The sequence below is a fragment of the Nicotiana tabacum genome, chromosome 15, assembly GCF_000715075.1.
Source record: "Nicotiana tabacum cultivar K326 chromosome 15, ASM71507v2, whole genome shotgun sequence".
NCBI lineage: Eukaryota > Viridiplantae > Streptophyta > Magnoliopsida > Solanales > Solanaceae > Nicotiana > Nicotiana tabacum.
Genome location: NC_134094.1, coordinates 26,126,628 through 26,144,193, shown reverse-complemented (window position 1 = coordinate 26,144,193; position 17,566 = coordinate 26,126,628). Strand labels below are relative to the sequence as shown.

Genomic DNA, 17,566 nt, shown 5'->3' with positions numbered 1-17,566 from the left:
AAATTCAAGTTTAGAAAGATTTGACATTATTTAGAAAAAGAAAATTCGTACATGTGATACTTTCAAAGTATTTGCTCGAGATGGTAGAGTCTCGTGCTGATAACGTGTTATAAAATAAAGACTAGTATAGAGAGAAACTGATATATTATTCAAACTTCAAACTTATTTACATAATGAACTGAATTCTCCTCTATTTATACAAGAAAGGAAGCTGCTACTGAAAGCTGCTTTGTAAGCTGCTACTTTAAGCTGCTTGTAAGATGCTACTGTAACAGATATATATAATCTTCTATCATGAGTAATATTTATCCATAACGGAGTAGCGAAATGATAAACTCATTGTACCAGATATAGATAATCTTCTACCAGGGTAATTTTTATCCGTAACGGAGTATCGAAAGAATAAGGTTATTCAGATGTTTATTTTCAATAGAGTACTAAATAAATAAATATATTTAATGCGAAATATCATGTGAATAAATTTCTTGAGCAAGTTTATTTACAACATATTAGTAAACAAACAACAAAATTTAACCTTTCATCTAAATTTGTTACGACTAATATTGAATAGGTTTTTAAGCTTTCTTCCTTATTTCTGCCGAACATTTCCTCAGCTCAGCAAAACCCCCAAAATGGAAGTAGACATGGAAAATCTATTTACACCGCCGTGGCTGGAATTACCGCCGGAGATTACATCGACGATACTACAGAAGCTGGGGACGATAGAGATACTGAGAAATGCAGATAAAGTGTGTACAACTTGGCGCCGATTATGCGAAGACCCAGCCATGTGGCGAGTTATCAACATGCGAGACAATGTTTGGGACATGTTGGAAGGTTACTTGGAACAGATATGCCGCGAAGCAGTGGATCGTAGCCAGGGTCAATTAATTGATATCAATCTTGAGTACTTTGGCAGCGATAATTTGCTCTATTATATTGCTGAAAGGTCCCATTTCTTAACCTTAATTTTCCTGTTTCTTTTCTCTCTCTTGTATATGCTTAATTGTCTTACTTTGGAGTCAGTTTATAGGTACCTTTCTGTTATGCTAGGAACAATTTTTAACTAGAATGGGAAAACAGGATTTTGCTCTAGCTTGAAATTTAGTTACAATTCGGAAAAAATACTCCCCTGTCCCAATTTATGTGAGGGCATTTGACTGGGCACAGTATGTAAGAAAGAAAGGAAGGTTTTTGAAACTTGTAGTCTAAAACATGTCACAAGGAATTATATGGCTATAAATAATCTCATTAAGGGTAAAATGAGACGTTAAATTGTTTCTGGATATAGAAAGTTGTCATTCTTTAGGGATACACCAAAAAGGGTAGATTGTTACATAAATTGAACCAGAGGAATAAGCAACAGACGAAGCTCGATCAAACTTCCTCCATTTGACCCATCACCTGAATCGAATGAGGATAGAACAAAATTAGAATAAGATGAGAGAGAGAGAGAGAGAGAGATTGCTATAAACGTGATTCCTTCTTTCTGGTTTTTGTGGCATTTGTATCAATGAAGAAGAAGAGCCTCCACCATTGATGTCAATTTGTGGATTTAAATTGTGGGCCGTTCTATCTGATTTGCAGTGTTGAGTAAATAAGTGTAATTCAGACTTTTCCTGGTCCAAATGTCGTAATCCCCCTTTTAATTTAACTCTCCGGCTCTCAACACTTTCATTTTATTATTTGTGATATTAATCACTTACTCAATACTTTTAAACATTCTTCACCTAACATTCCACCCTCTCCGAATCAGTATCTACCTTAAAACTGCAAATTGATGAATGTGGGAGAACTGATTCTTCAAGAAATCCCAATCATCTCTCCCCAGTGTAAGATTTGACCATTGCACCAACACCTATACTGCAGCTCGATTATTTTTCTTAATCATCCTCCTTTTTGAAATGTCTATTGGCTACTAGTTCAATGAGAAAGTGTCCTTCTTCTCCCAAGTTTGACAAATTAGTATGAACGGTATTGTTAGCTCCTACCTTCTTTTTCAGTAGTGATATGTGGAATACTTTATGTACTGGGACCCCATAGATAACTCCAATTATAAGACAACTGGCCTATCATCAACAGTGCTTTAGAAGGCCACTGTATTTTGAGCTTAGCTTGAAGTTCTTGCGCAAGGCGATGGAACTTATTCTATAAGGTTGCAGCTTGAGGTACCACCCCATGTCTCCTCATGGAATTCATGCTCAGTCTTGTCAGCATAGTATTTCATTCTGGCTTGTGCTTTGGACAGGTTGTCTCTCAGCACTTGTCTCATGGCTTGCCTGTGCGAGATACTATGTGCACCTTAATGAGTGACTGAAGGCCAAGAGATAAATGAGAGGAGGAATGGAGGATAGCCATAAATAACCTCAAAGGGAATGCAACAGAGAGCAGTATGATAGTTGATATGCACCACCATTCAGCCAAGGGAAGCCAAGACATCCATTTCCTGGCGTGTCACATTGTCATAGCTCTGAGATAATTTTTTTTTATAAGGTAAATTGTATTAATCAAAAGGGAGAAAAAACTCCCGCATACAAGAAGTATACCAAAAAGTAAAGAATTTACATCAGAACATGATTCTCTACAAAAGACGCCCAATCTTCTACACAAGTAGGGGCTATATGTGTGCACCAAAAAACGATCAAAGATAAAAGGCTATTCTTAAGATGTGAAAACGGAGACTCAATCCCCTCAAAAACTCTCTTATTTCTCTCTCCCCAGACTATCCACATGAGAGCTAACAGGGCGAACTTCCACGCCTTTTGTTTGCTTCTTCTACGGAAACCGGCCCAGCTATATAGCATTTCCTTTACAGTATTTGGCATCACCCATTGAACACCAAAAAGATTCAGGATTGCCCTCCACAAACCCCAGGACACAGGGCAATGCAGCATAAGATGATCAACTTCTTCCCCTGAGCTTTTACACATGTAGCACCAACTCACATGTGTAATTCCTCTCTTTCGCAGATTTTCAGCTATCAAGATCACTCCCCTCGCTGCTAGCCATGCAAAAAAGCACACCTTCGTGGGTGCCTTAGGAATCCAGATCAATGAGTATGGAAAAATAGCCTCCTCTCTCACCAACATACTCTGGTAAAAGGACTTTACGGTGAACAAACCATCGCCACGCAACCCCCATCTCCAAGAATCGCAAGATGGATGGGGCCTGTCTTGCCCGTATAGCAGTGCCAACAAATTTTGGAGCTCCGCAATCTCCCAATCTTGCATGTTCCTTCTAAAAGAGAGGTCCCATACTACCCCCTTCATGCTCCTTGCGAATCTGTTGGACCATCAATTCCTTCTGGTTTGAAACTTTGAAAACGTGGGGGAAAGAGACCCTCAGAGTATCCTCTCCACACCACCTGTGATTCCAAAAGTTGATTCTCCTTCCATCTCCCACCCTGCAAGTGATGTTGCCATAGAAAGCTTCCCAGTTCTTCATGATGTTCCTCCACATGCCACACCCGAACGGTGCTGTGATTGCCTTGGTCCTCCAACCCCCTCCCGTGGAATCGTACTTTTCTACTATGACCTCCTTCCATAGAGCATGCTCTTCTATCCCGAATCTCCACAGCCACTTCCCCAACAAAGCTCTATTGAATACCCTAAGATCTTTTACTCTAAGTCCACCCCACTTCTTTGGGCAAGTGACTGTCTGTCAATTCACTAAATGAAACTTTCTAGTTCCATCCGCCGTATCCCAAAGAAAATTCCTTTGAAGCCGCTCCAGTTTTTCTGTGATGCTCGCAGGAGCTTGCAACAAGGACAAATAATAGGTAGGGATACTCGACAAAGTGCTTTTGATAAGCACTTCCTTACCGCCTTTTGACAAGTACCGTTTCTGCCAGCCTGCTAATCGTTTTTCAACCCTTTCAATGACTGGATTCCAAACCGTAGTATTCTTTTGCAAAGCGCCCAATGGTAGACCCAGGTAAGTAGTGGGAAGAGAGCCCAACTTGCATCCGAGAACATGAGACAAAGCATCAATGTTAGCAACCTCACCCACCGGGAAAATCTCACACTTGCCGAGGTTGATTTTGAGTCCTGATACTATCTGAAATCACTGCAGTACCTGCTTCAGGCAGGTCAACTGATCCATATCAGCATCACAGAAAACCAGGGTGTCATCCGCAAAAAGTAAATGAGAGACTCTTCGGGCACTGCGCATCCCAATCGGAGCTGAGAATCCTCTTAAGAAGCCTCCACCCGCCGCACGATCCATCATTTTACTCAGAGCATCCATCACTAAAATGAATAGCATGGGGGATAGGGGGTCACCTTGCCTGAGACCCCTGGAGATGCCAAAGAAACCACACGGGCTACCATTAACCAGGACATAGAATCTGACTGAGGAAATGCAGAACTTGATCCATCCCCTCCATCTTTCCCCAAACCCTATCCGCTTCATAATGAAGTCCAGGAACTCCCAATTGACATGGTCGAAAGCCTTCTCAAGGTCCAACTTGCACAGTAAGTCGGGTTCTTTATTTTTCCTTCTGGAGTCTACAAGTTCATTTCCCACCAGAGCAGCATCCACGATCTGCCTACCTTCCACAAACGCATTCTGGGAGGACGAAACAGACACATCAAGAACCTTCTTGAGTCTGTTGGAGAGCACTTTAGAAATAATCTTGTAAATGCTCCCCACGAGACTGATAGGCCTGTAGTCTCTGATACAAGATGTGCCTTCTTTCTTAGGCACAATAGTAATAAAAAAAGCATTGATGCTTCTCTCGAAAGCACCATTCACGTGGAAGTATTCGATGGCTTCCATCAACTCCCCCTTAATGGTGTCCCAACAGAGCTGCAAGAAGGCCAAGGAGAAACCATCAGGCCCGGGGGCCTTATCACCAGCACAACTCGACACAGCATCGTGTACCTCCTCCTCCTCGAAAGCTCTTTCTAGCCACTCATTGTCTCCCTCCCCTATGTGGTTGAACTCTATTCCCCCCAAAGTAGGCCTCCAACTAACTTCCTCTTTGTATAAGTTCTCGTAAAACCCCACTATCGCCCCTTTTACCTCCTCCTCTCCCTCAATCCTCACCCCATCCACAACTAAGGACTGAAGTTTCTCCTTCGATTTGCAACCGCAACCCTGTGGAAAAACTTGCTATTCGAATCCCCCTCCTTTAACCAGAGCGCCTTTGATTTTTGCCGCCAACTAGTCTCCTGAGCTATTGCTAACTCGACTATTTCCCTCTTAACCTCCCCCAATCTCGCTTTCTCAGATTCATCTAGCTCCCTCGCCCCTTCCCCTCTATCTAATTCCCCCAATTCATGCATAAGCTTCCTCATTTTGACCTCTACCCTCCCGAAGACCTCCTTATTCTACCTAATAATATCTCTCTTGAGCAATTTGAGTTTCTTCGACAGACGGAATGAAGGTGACCCTGATACCCTGTAGCTTGTCCACCATTCTTTCACTTTGTCACCAAATCCTGGCACTTTCAACCACATGTTCTCGAATCGGAAGGGAGCACGCACCCCCTCCCTCTGCATCCATCTAGCAAGATAGGCAAATGATCCGAAGTCAGCCTAGGTAAAGGAATCTGCAGCACATTCGGCACTAGCTCATTCTAGGAGGGCGATATCAAAAATCTATCAAGTCTAGACCTTGAGTTGGAATCCTCCGCCCTGACCCAAGTAAACCTTTCCCCTGACAGAGGAAGATCAGTGAGAAAGTGATCATTGATGAAGTCAGAAAACTCCTCCATGGCCCTCGAAATCAAATTACACCCTAATCTTTCCTCCGGGAATCTAATAATGTTAAAGTCTCCCCCTAGAACCCATGGAATGTCCCATTCCCCCATAATATTGGCCAGTTCCTCCTAGAAAGATACCTTGAACCCTTCCCCTACCGGTCCGTACACTCCTCCAAATCCCCACTCCACCCCACTCACTCTATCTTTGACGAGAGCTGCTAAAGAAAAAACACCCTTCCTAATCTCCTTTACCTCCAAGCTTCTATCATCTCACATAAGTAGAATGCCCCCGGCACTTCCCGCTGCTGGGACCCAGTCATATTTCACCCAACTACCTCCCCAAACACTTCTCACGATCGCATCCGACAAAACTTCCATTTTGGTCTCCTGAAAACAAACTAGGTTGGCACCCCACTCCCTAACTCCCACTTTGATGATGACCCTTTTTTTTGGGTCGTTCATCCCCTCACATTCCATGAAAGAATCTTAACTTCCATAAGTAACAATAGCCCCCATTTCCCCACCCCCCTAGCCGAGGTCCCTTTCTCCCCGTCACACACCCCGTCCCTTCTCTGATACACCACTACATTCCCTAAGTTATTTTGCTTAACACTTTTACCCAACTCCCTCCCCGCGCCTTCGTAAAAAGGTTGTTGCTCAATCTCCCTCAACAGTTCTAGCACCCTATCTTCCTTCCCTTTAAAAGAAACACCTAAAATCTTCCCAAAGTTTAATAGTTTATCCTCCATCCAGAAGGACATATCCCCTTCTCCAATCCGTGACGAAATTGGACATGCGTCTTCTGTAAGTACCTTTTCCTTGCCCCTACCGGAGGAATGCAAGACCATAGCATTGCTAGTAATAGGAACTCTAGGTGCCGGGTGGATCTCGTCGTTTCCTTGAGAGGCACCAACCTCTAATATTAATGCTTCTCTGGCAGTGTATCGTGATGGAGCCTTTGGCGGCATATTAACTGGTATTACTGGCCCGCCACTGACATCAATTTGGGGCAAGCACAACAATCTCCCCAGAAGAGGAAGGAGATTGTATTGTAACCTCAGTACAGCTAAGCATAAAGGGAGATGAGGGGGCAATGGAGCTGGGTTCATCAGAGGCGGGGGGCCGTGGAATAACACCACCAGCTTTTGCCGGTGCTGCCCCTGGAGCAGTGGCCGAAGAGGGGCGCAAGTCACTAGTGCTTGGTGAAGAAATACCACTGTGTGAGGCATCATTGGCCGAAGAAGAAAGAGCGACTGCTCCCATATGTTTAGGAGCCTTATCAGACGCAACTTGATATAATCGGGGCTCCTTGGGATCAATTCTAATAGAATTGGGAAAAGTTGTTAGGCCCATGTGTGGAGGCCTATGCCTATACTTGCTGAAATCTTGTCCGACCCTATGATAGTTAAAAGAGGACTGTCCCATTTTGCCTTTCCAGCCCCGCATCACTAACCCATTCACGTCTTTTCCTCCTGTTAAAATTTTGTCTTCTTCTTCCAAATTCAAACCTCCCGTCACTTCTCGATCTAATGTCTGATTCCAGCTTAGTCCACTGATCCGGTGAGCCCTCCCCTCCCCTCAGAGACTGATTTCCCCTTCCCTCCCTTCTATTTGACCTTCCCTTTTCTTCCGCCACTATTACAAGCATAAAGATAGGGCGAAATTCAGGGCTCAACCAAACCCTATAACTCAAGTAGCCATCTTCCACCACAGTGGAGACAGGGATTCTGCCCCCTTTCCTCACCACAATCCTCACTCACGAGAGATCGTGTAAGCTGCAAGTGACATTAATAAAACCCCCACAGATTTTTCCAATCTTCTTGAATAGGTCAAGACACCAAAGATGCACCGGGAGACCCACCATGTTGACCACCAATGTTTCGCCAGTGAAACGAGGGTCGAGACACCCATCGTGCTCCACCCATCTGTCTAGCTTTAAGAAGTTCCCATCGAACCACTTGTTTCCTCTGACAAGAATTTCTGAAGCTTGAGACTCGTCGACAAATCGAAAGAGATATTGCGTGTTCCCCAGTTGCGATATTTTCAGCCCGTCCTTGACGTTCCATGTCTCTGCTGCCCAGTTCCTAACAGCCTCTGGTGAACCAACCCATTTGGAGAAAGACCCAATCAAACAAGATTCCAAGAAACCCTTATGCCTGAGAGTGTGCTCCTCGGACAGCGAGAAGTGCGGCTCCTGCCCTACGTCAAGCTTTCGATGGCATCTTCCCCCAAGTTCTAGGGCTGGCCAAGAGGCAGCTTTGATGAAAGACATGTTTTCCAGTTTTCTAGATTCTAGGGAGAAGTAGGAGCTTCTCTCTGTAGAGTCCATCATAGCTAAACCAAAAGCCTCGATAGGAGGCTGACCGAAGAAGAGGAAGTTAGAGGGAGTGAAATCTGGCCGGAAAAAGCCACATCTATCGTCGGAAAATAGTAAAAGTGGTCGGAATTTGGAGGTTGGTGGATGGGTGGGGTCGGAACAGCCTCGCGAAGAGGCTGTCTGAAGAAAAGAAGTTGAGATCTGGCCTGGAAAGGCGTCACGCGCCCGCGCGTGGGTTAGAGGTAGTCGGAGCTCTGCCGCGCGTGACGGCGCGTGGGGTGTCGGATTCCGAAGATTTTTTCTGGGGTAGTGTCGCGGCGAGGTTGGCTCTCGTATGGTGGTGGTGAAATCTTAGGATTCATGATTCTCAGGCGTCTCGGGGAGAGTGCCTGGGAGCATTTTCTCTGTTTTTCAAACTAAGGGCACAGATTATAGCCTTGCATTCAGAACTTTGATAGTCTAACTTGACTTGGTGTAGCAGTTTTGGACAAATCCAAAGTGACCATGGTTGATTAGTGACTGATTGTTAGCAGTGGATACATTTCCTTAACTTTATGGGAGTTATAGAGTTGATAGTTTCACTATAAAGTTGCTCCCTTGTCTTCTTGTTTTACCTAACTGTGAAAAGATTCAAAATAAAGAACAGTAGGCTGAAGATGAATCTTGATATCCCTCTTAGTAACATGGACAAGAGAAACAATACATGGTAAGTATAGATCTTCCTAATGTCTGATAGACTGGATTATCTTTCAGTGAAGGCCCTAAGAATATACTCTCAACCAGATTCTTTTTGTGTTTATGGTTCTGTTACGAGTGTTTATGCATTATCATGCTTATTGTGCTTAAACAGGTCTGCACAATAACAAACAGCTTTAAAGCGAGTGTTTTCTGAACTAGTTTTTTGTTGTTTAGGTCAAGAGATTTTCTGTCATGTCGGGTATGTTAATAATATTTTTTGTGGAAGTGTTACATTGTCATTTTACATGCTGCAAAACTAAGCAGCGAGAACAAAATACTTTGGTCAAGTCTCTCAGATCAGTTGCCTAGGATCACCCTTCTCTAGTGACCCTTTTCCTACTCTCTTATCTCCTAGGCGGGAGCTGGATTGATCTTTTTTCTCTAATCAAATAAAAGAGGAATTGGATTTGCACACCTGAGTAATCAAATTAATTCAATGAGGCTTTACATGAGATAGTGCCTTTGTTTAAGTTATTCAGATTATTACAACAAGTCAACAACAACTACGCCTCAGTCCCAAACAAGTTGGGTCGGTGATATGAATCCTCATTCCTTCGTTTTGCTCAACTCATATCATCATCATTACCAAATAAAATAAAAGTGCAAGTAAAAAATTTGTAAATAAATTTAATATATATATATATATATATATATATATATATATATATATATATATATATATATATATATATATATATATAGTAATAATAATAATAATAATAATAATAATAATAACAATAATAATAATAATAGAAATTTTCTACCAAGTTTAAAACCTGTTCACAACTAGTAGGTATCACAAACATGGATTTTTCTCTTCCATTGTGCCCTATCTTTAGCTAAGTTATTCAGATTGCTTAGCTGATTTTGAGAGAAGTGAACACTATCCAGATGTCGCTTAATATTGTTTAAGCTTGAGAGAGAAGTGAACAACCTCACAACCTTCTACGGCTGTAACTTGATCCTTTCCGTTTTTTTAAGTACTCATGGTTCAAATTTAATTGGGATATTCAGTTGATAAATCTTTTTTTCTCATATCTTATTATTGAGCCTCTATAATTTGGATGGTACAGGTTCCACTGAGAATTGGAGCATTTATGTGCTCCTTGATTCATGGTAGAATTAACAGCAGTGATTGTGTTGCACTGAGAAGAGATCATAAATCCTTGAATCCTATTGGATGCATCTTGGATGATATCAGCTGACTAACACTCATCTGTTTCATTGTTGTGCTTAGAAATTCTCTAGTTCTTCGAGCAATCTTTAACACGTCATTCCAGAAATTATTAAATGTTAAAACATTAGAGATTTGGTTGAGCAAGGACGGTAGTATTTAGTCAAGCAAAAGAGAGTGGTTAAACCACTAAAGCTTGGTTTGGTTTAGATTTGAAGAGACACTGAATGCTGAAGACAGCTAAGATGGAGTATAGACATTGGGAATGCACTTTGTATTAACTTGGTTTATTGTTGAGGAGCTTCATTAAGTATAAGAACATAATAATTATCAGCAAGTCTTTTTGATAAGCTTAAAAGCTTTATTAAAGAAAGTACCAAGATGGTGCAAAAGAGTACATGAAATAGATAGAGGCTTATAAGCAGCCTATTACTGTTTCCTTCCTGCTATTGAGAATGGACCGCTGGACGACAAACATAAGTATAAATGTGTGTTTCTTTTTTTTTTTTGAAATCTCTTTACTGCTATATATGAAATTGGAATCTAGAACTTAATGAATTTTCATTGAAGGCAACTTCAAGAAAAGTTTGTCTCCCTTTTTTGGTCATGGCGGGGGAAAAGAAAAGAGGGTTTGAGGCACTGTTGGGGTCAGATTGATTTCGTTCATCCTTGATCAGGAGCCTATAGAACAGGATCTGTTCTATAGGCTCGTACCATTGTATCCTTGAGTTCTAAGGAGACAGAAAACCAAGTCTGGTTGATGAGACGTGGTTATAAGACTAGAGCGTGATTAACAGTCTACCATGGTTACTTGTGGCCTTGGAGCAGTAGAGGATCGTTACAGTCTCCAATCTTTTCTTCTCAAAAAAAAAAAAACTTTGTTCGGCAGGAAATTCATAAAGTTTGCACATTTTGATAAAATGGGACATTATGTGCAAAATCAATGTTGTCAAAGGCTCATATGAGCTGTGCTTAAGCCCTGAAGCTCAAAAAAGCTCGGGAATGCGCTTCGCCTCACTTAGGCTGCGCTTTTGTGTAGGCAAGGCATCTGTTCTATAGGCTCGTACCATTGTATCCTTGAGTTCTAAGGAGACAGAAAACCAAGTCTGGTTGATGAGACGTGGTTATGAGACTAGAGCGTGATTAACAGTCTACCATGGTTACTTGTGGCCTTGGAGCAGTAGAGGATCGTTACAGACTCCAATCTTTTCTTCTCAAAAAAACAAAACTTTGTTCGGCAGGAAATTCATAAAGTTTGCACATTTTGATAAAATGGGACATTATGTGCAAAATCAATGTTGTCAAAGGCTCATCTGAGCCGTGCTTAAGCCCTGAAGCTCAAAAAAGCTCGGGCATGCGCTTCGCCTCACTTAGGCTGCGCTTTTGTGTAGGCAAGGCATCTGTTCTATAGGCTCGTACCATTGTATCCTTGAGTTCTAAGGAGACAGAAAACCAAGTCTGGTTGATGAGACGTGGTTATGAGACTAGAGCGTGATTAACAGTCTACCATGGTTACTTGTGGCCTTGGAGCAGTAGAGGATCGTTACAGACTCCAATCTTTTCTTCTAAAAAAAAAAAATTGTTCAGCAGGAAATTCATAAAGTTTGCACATTTTGATAAAATGGGACATTATGTGCAAAATCAATGTTGTCAAAGGCTCATCTGAGCCGTGCTTAAGCCCTGAAGCTCAAAAAAGCTCGGGCATGCGCTTCGCCTCACTTAGGTTGCGCTTTTGTGTAGGCAAGGCATCTGTTCTATAGGCTCGTACCATTGTATCCTTGAGTTCTAAGGAGACAGAAAACCAAGTCTGGTTGATGAGACGTGGTTATGAGACTAGAGCGTGATTAACAGTCTACCATGGTTACTTGTGGCCTTGGAGCAGTAGAGGATCGTTACAGACTCCAATCTTTTCTTCTAAAAAAAAAAAAAACTTTGTTCAGCAGGAAATTCATAAAGTTTGCACATTTTGATAAAATGGGACATTATGTGCAAAATCAATGTTGTCAAAGGCTCATCTGAGCCGTGCTTAAGCCCTGAAGCTCAAAAAAGCTCGGGCATGCGCTTCGCCTCACTTAGGCTGCGCTTTTGTGTAGACAAGGCATCTGTTCTATAGGCTCGTACCATTGTATCCTTGAGTTCTAAGGAGACAGAAAACCAAGTCTGGTTGATGAGACGTGGTTATGAGACTAGAGCGTGATTAACAGTCTACCATGGTTACTTGTGGCCTTGGAGCAGTAGAGGATCGTTACAGACTCCAATCTTTTCTTCTCAAAAAAAAAAAACTTTGTTCGGCAAGAAATTCATAAAGTTTGCACATTTTGATAAAATGGGACATTATGTGCAAAATCAATGTTGTCAAAGGCTCATATGAGCCGTGCTTAATCCCTGAAGCTCAAAAAAGCTCGGGCATGCGCTTCGCCTCACTTAGGCTGCGCTTTTGTGTAGGCAAGGCACTAAGGTGTGTTCCTCATTGCCCATAAGTTCTAATTGGAATAGAGCCGTACAAAAAAATAAATGTAATTGGCAAAAAAGATGTAATTGTTAAGGAAATTATTATGAATGAAATTCTTATTTTCTTCTTGCATTACATATATTTTTTTCTTCGTTGAACCTTTTTTCACTAAAGCCCACACTTTAATCACGCTTTGCGCTTAAAGCTCCCATAGACCTGGAGCGATTTTTAATGCTTTTCGCCTTTGACAACACTGCAAAATGATGAAAGTAGGATGATATTTACCCCGTTCTTAAAAATTAGGGCCACTTACTGTTTCTTTTTTACGATTGAATCTTAGATGTGCTGGGACCATTATAGAATTAGTTTAGAACTATGTTTGGGAGGCTTTTCTGCAGAAAGGCAACTTAACAGTTGAACAAACGAAAAGCAAGCTACTTTATGTTCACAGTATTTTGGTTGCGACCCAGCTAACTTTCATGAAAACATTTGTACAGGCATAAGCATGTGCTCATAAATGTCTACTACTAAAACTACTATATGTGATGCCTTTAAATTATGTACAACAAATGATCATGTAATTTGCTCGGCCAATTTAACTGTGCGCTACTGCTCCTTCCTTGATCGTTTGATGCCTTTGTATGTTCATATCCCTGCTAATTTTTAAATGTTGCATCTGTCTTTCTTGTTATTAAGTTTGAATCTTTTCAACAGGTCACCTCAGCTCAAACGTCTTAGACTCCTATGCTCCTACAATGTCTCAGGTGAGGCGTTGAGTGCGGCATTGAAGAAGTGTCCACTATTGGAGGAACTGCACCTTTACCACATCTTAATCGGCAAAGAATCCATTGAAAATATAGGCCGCTCATGTCGTGCTTTGAAGTCATTTAAGTTGAACAACCAGGTATTTAGACACCCCTGCATTGAATACGATGAAGAGGCAATAGCAATTGCAGAGAACATGCCTAAACTGCACAACCTTCAAGTTGTTGGAAATAAGATGACAAATGAAGGGTTGGAAGCTATTCTTAATGGTTGCCCTAACCTAGAATCACTTGATCTGAGACGATGTTTTAATGTCAATCTAGGAGGGGATGTAGGGAAGCGATGTTCTCAACAGATCATATATCTCAGACGCCCTCATGACTCCACCGAAGATTATGAACTTGATGCAGGAATGCATGATTGTGAATCATTTGATGAGGATTACCCATCTGGATTTTCTGACATCGACCTTATCTCAGATGACGATGATTACTATGAATTTTCAGATGTCAGCAACTATTCCGGTGATGAAGAGATGTTCTTTGAATAGCAGTTTGACAGCCCTTCTGCTCTATTGATGGTAAACATGCTGCTAGTATTTCATGAATATCTCAATTTCCATGTCATTTGAACACCTATATAGTTGTTTTCAATGGTTTAATTTTCTAAATGTCCTTTTTCTCTCATATTGTGAGAATATAGGAAAATGGAGAAGATTAACTAGTTGACTGGTTTGTAAGCCCGAAGAACGTGTAGATTTGTGGTAGTTAAATTAAACGTCCTTTGCCTCTCTCATTGTGCAGCTACTCACTATTATAAAGTACACACTTTAATCATTTGATCCTTGTAACTTTTCCTAATGATACTCCAGCTTAATTTGCTCTTCAGTTTTTCTTGTTGATGCCATTAATCTGTTAGATTTTTGCCTTTATTTATCAAGTTTGGGTTGAAGTGAACATTGGGAACTTCTACCTGTTGAGAACTTCATTATTATATTTTGAAAGAAGTGTCCACAACATGAGCAAATCTGAAAGATGATAATTCTTCAAAAAAAAAAAGAAAGAAAAATAATAAAGCCTTTTGTGATATACACCGGCCTCTTTAATTCCTGCTGAATCTTTTGTTAATAGTATGACAAGCTGAGCCAATAAAGTATATTATGTTCTAATTCTGCTAAGATTGTTGTTTGCTCAATTAAAATAAGTCTGTTGAGATGTGAAGTGAAACTCTAATACAATTACATAAACAGTTGAGATTCATCCGAATTATTTTGAAGCTCACTGATCGCATATAAGCGAACTTTTCGTTTTTGTTTTTTCCAATTTTAACTGCAATGTGAAACAATTATCATAATACTTGTGACTTAAAGATTGAGTATATGTACTTAAAACAAATATCTTGAGAATAATTTTCACAGTCAATGTTCTTTTTTTGTCTCGAATTCAACTTTTTTTTTCTCTCTCTTCTTTTTCTTTTTTAATCGCAATTAGTATTTTAATTGAATTGGCAATATCATTTATTCACATTCGAAGTTCTGAGTAAAAATGACTAACGACGAGAAAAACTAAAAAATCACTGTTAGGACATCGAATTCAAAACAAAATTTAAGAGATACCCCAAAATCTTTATCCATTTGTAATAAGCCAATATATGACTAACACGTCAGCAAACAAGTATCTAAGTGTATCCAGTATAGTCCTTTCTGTGGCCACAAACTCTTCAGTTGGCTATGCCACAGAAACTTCTTTCCACCCAAAAAAGATTTATAACAATTTAAACAAACAAAATCAACAAAATATAGAAAATAACACACTTTCAATTCTTTGAACTTTCTGCAACAATGGCTGCCACAATGATGACTTCTCTCCCACAGTTCAATGGACTCAAACCCAAAACTTTCTCAACTTCTCCAGTTCAGGGCTTGGTCAGTTCCTCTATTTATATTTCTTTCTATCATTATTTGTTTACAAATTAATTCGTTATAGCATGTTATATTTTATTTTCAAAATGATCATATTACGCTTGTTATGAAAAACAAATACTCGTAATGTATGTAAACTTAATCTATTAATATAATTTTTTTTGTAATAGTGCATAGAACTTAAACTCTCATTTTTTTTGTATATTTTATGCAGGTGGCAGTTCAACCAATGAGGCGTAAAGGACATGGCGCTTTGGGAGCTCGCTGCGATTTCATTGGCTCGCCCACAAATTTGGTAAATAACCAATTACCTAGTGCTAAGACTTATTAAAGAAAATCAGAAAATCTTAATTTGCAAAACATTAAAATGGGCTCGATTATTCAGTAAAACTCATGTGTGGATTTATTTATAGTTTCTACTTGCTGAAAAAAATAACCAAGAACCTTGTATTTGGAATTTAAAACATTCCGAGAAACAAAATAAAAGTAAAATTTCAAGAAATAAAATGGAATCTTAGCACTAATTCTACCCTTTTCTTAAAGTTGAATGTTGAAATCGGTCAAAAGTACTGATCACACTAACAACGGGAGTAAAAGACAGGTTATTTCTTAAATTCTTGATTTTACTTGGCTCAAATTCTTAAATTAATATATCTAATTTTAACTTTTTACAATGACGGAATAAAAGAATTTTGGCACTCACAAATCACCTAAACGATAACTATATATAATTGGCCATAAGTAGTAGAATTAGTAACTTGAAAAATGAACGGTTGCTCTGGAGCAACGATAAAATTATTACCGTGTGACCTATAGTTCACGAGTTTGAATCTTAAAATTAGTCACTACATGATGCTAGCGTCAAGATAAGCTGCCTATATCACACCCCTTAAGGTGCGACCCTTCCCCGGACCCTACGCGAATGCAGAATTCTTATCAGGCTACACTTTTAGTAATCTGGAAAAAAAAAAAATCTTTACGAAGTTAGCGCACATAATTCTTATTCTGTTTATCATGAACAACTAATGACAACATCAACAAATCTAATGTTGTTTGCTGGTAAAGTTGTTTCCGTATGACCTATAGGTCACGGGTTCAACTCGTGAAATCAGCCACGGACAGAATAGGCTACCTACATTATACCCCCTTCGAGTGCAATCATTCCCCGGACCCTACGTGAACATAAGATGCTACATGTACCAAACTACCCTTTTAGCAACCTGAAAAATAAAGCAGTTATAGTAGTAAAAAAAAAATAATTACACAATTAGTGCACATAACTCAAATTCTTGATCTTACTTGGCTCAAATTCTTAACTTAACTCAGTCATAAGTTAATTAATGTATTTGATTTTAACTAAACTTTACATATTGACGGTATAAAAGAATACTTATACTATCAAGTCACCTAAAAGATAACCTGAAAAAATGAAGGGTTGTTTTGGGCAATGGTAAAATTATCTCCACGTGACCTATAATTTACGGGTTCGACCTCGTAAAATCAGCCACTGACATGATAGATTGTCTATATCACTCCCCTTAGTGAACGTATGATGCTTCGTGCAACAAACTATCTTGAAAAATAAAACAGTCATAATAGTAAAAATATTCTTTACGAAGTTGGTGCACAATACTGCACATAATTCAAATTCTCATTGTGTTTATGATGTACAGATAATGGTGACTTCAACCAGCCTAATGTTGTTTGCTGGTAGATTTGGGTTGGCACCATCAGCAAATAGGAAGGCAACTGCAGGACTAAAGCTTGAGGTAAGGGACTCAGGCCTACAGACTGGGGACCCTGCTGGATTTACACTTGCTGATACTTTGGCTTGTGGTGTTGTTGGTCACATTATTGGTGTTGGGGTTGTTCTTGGCCTCAAAAATATTGGTGCTATCTAAAATTGATTTGTACTACTAGACATCTCATTTATCTCTGTTTATACCCTTAATTAATCTTTTGTGAATTATTCCTATTTCTAGCATCTTTTTCTAGCTAGCTCGATTACATTTTTTTCTTTTTGAATCATGGATTTGTTTGCAAAGGAAGGAAGCTATTAGAACGAAAAACAACAATAACAACAATAATAACGCTTCAGTCCCATGCAAATTAGAATTGGCTATATGTGCAGTGGCGTACGCATGATATTTCGTAGTCGGTGTCACAATTTGAAGAAGTGAACTAATGGACAAATCATTATAATGATAAGCGGTGTCACTTTTTATATTTATCGTTAATATTTTTCATTTTTCTTATCCATATCTACTAAAAAATTTAATTTCGACGAAGTGTGTCATGTGACAACGCATGCATCAAGATTAGGGGTGCTTATCGGGCGGATCGGGTGAATAATTATGCTTAATGGTTCGGCTTATCGGTTATCTGATTATAAATGTAGTAATCCGCTAGCCATTCAATAAGATAACGAGCGGATTGATATCGGATTAACGATTATCAGGTGGTTATTGGGCGGTTTATTGGCTAAACCAAATAGA

The 17,566-nt window shown here is 39.9% G+C and overlaps 2 protein-coding genes and 1 non-coding gene across 3 annotated transcripts; all 3 read left to right on the top strand.

Annotated features, from left to right (window-relative positions):
* The first annotated feature begins 543 nt into the window (after positions 1 to 543).
* On the top strand, positions 544 to 14,037 carry LOC107770400 (F-box protein SKIP19). Its single transcript, XM_016589701.2, has 2 exons — positions 544 to 949; positions 13,100 to 14,037. The coding sequence occupies exons 1-2, from the start codon at positions 633 to 635 to the stop codon at positions 13,698 to 13,700; spliced, it is 918 nt and encodes a 305-aa protein (XP_016445187.1). The 5' UTR covers positions 544 to 632; the 3' UTR covers positions 13,701 to 14,037.
* Positions 10,609 to 10,825, top strand: LOC142170088 (small nucleolar RNA U3). The gene has a single exon (XR_012699684.1). It is a non-coding gene; the product is annotated as a small nucleolar RNA U3 (small nucleolar RNA).
* An 838-nt stretch (positions 14,038 to 14,875) lies between the features above and the next one.
* LOC107770398 (photosystem I reaction center subunit psaK, chloroplastic) lies at positions 14,876 to 17,046 on the top strand. Its single transcript, XM_016589700.2, has 3 exons — positions 14,876 to 15,074; positions 15,286 to 15,366; positions 16,745 to 17,046. The coding sequence occupies exons 1-3, from the start codon at positions 14,991 to 14,993 to the stop codon at positions 16,970 to 16,972; spliced, it is 393 nt and encodes a 130-aa protein (XP_016445186.1). The 5' UTR covers positions 14,876 to 14,990; the 3' UTR covers positions 16,973 to 17,046.
* The last annotated feature ends 520 nt before the right edge of the window (positions 17,047 to 17,566 follow it).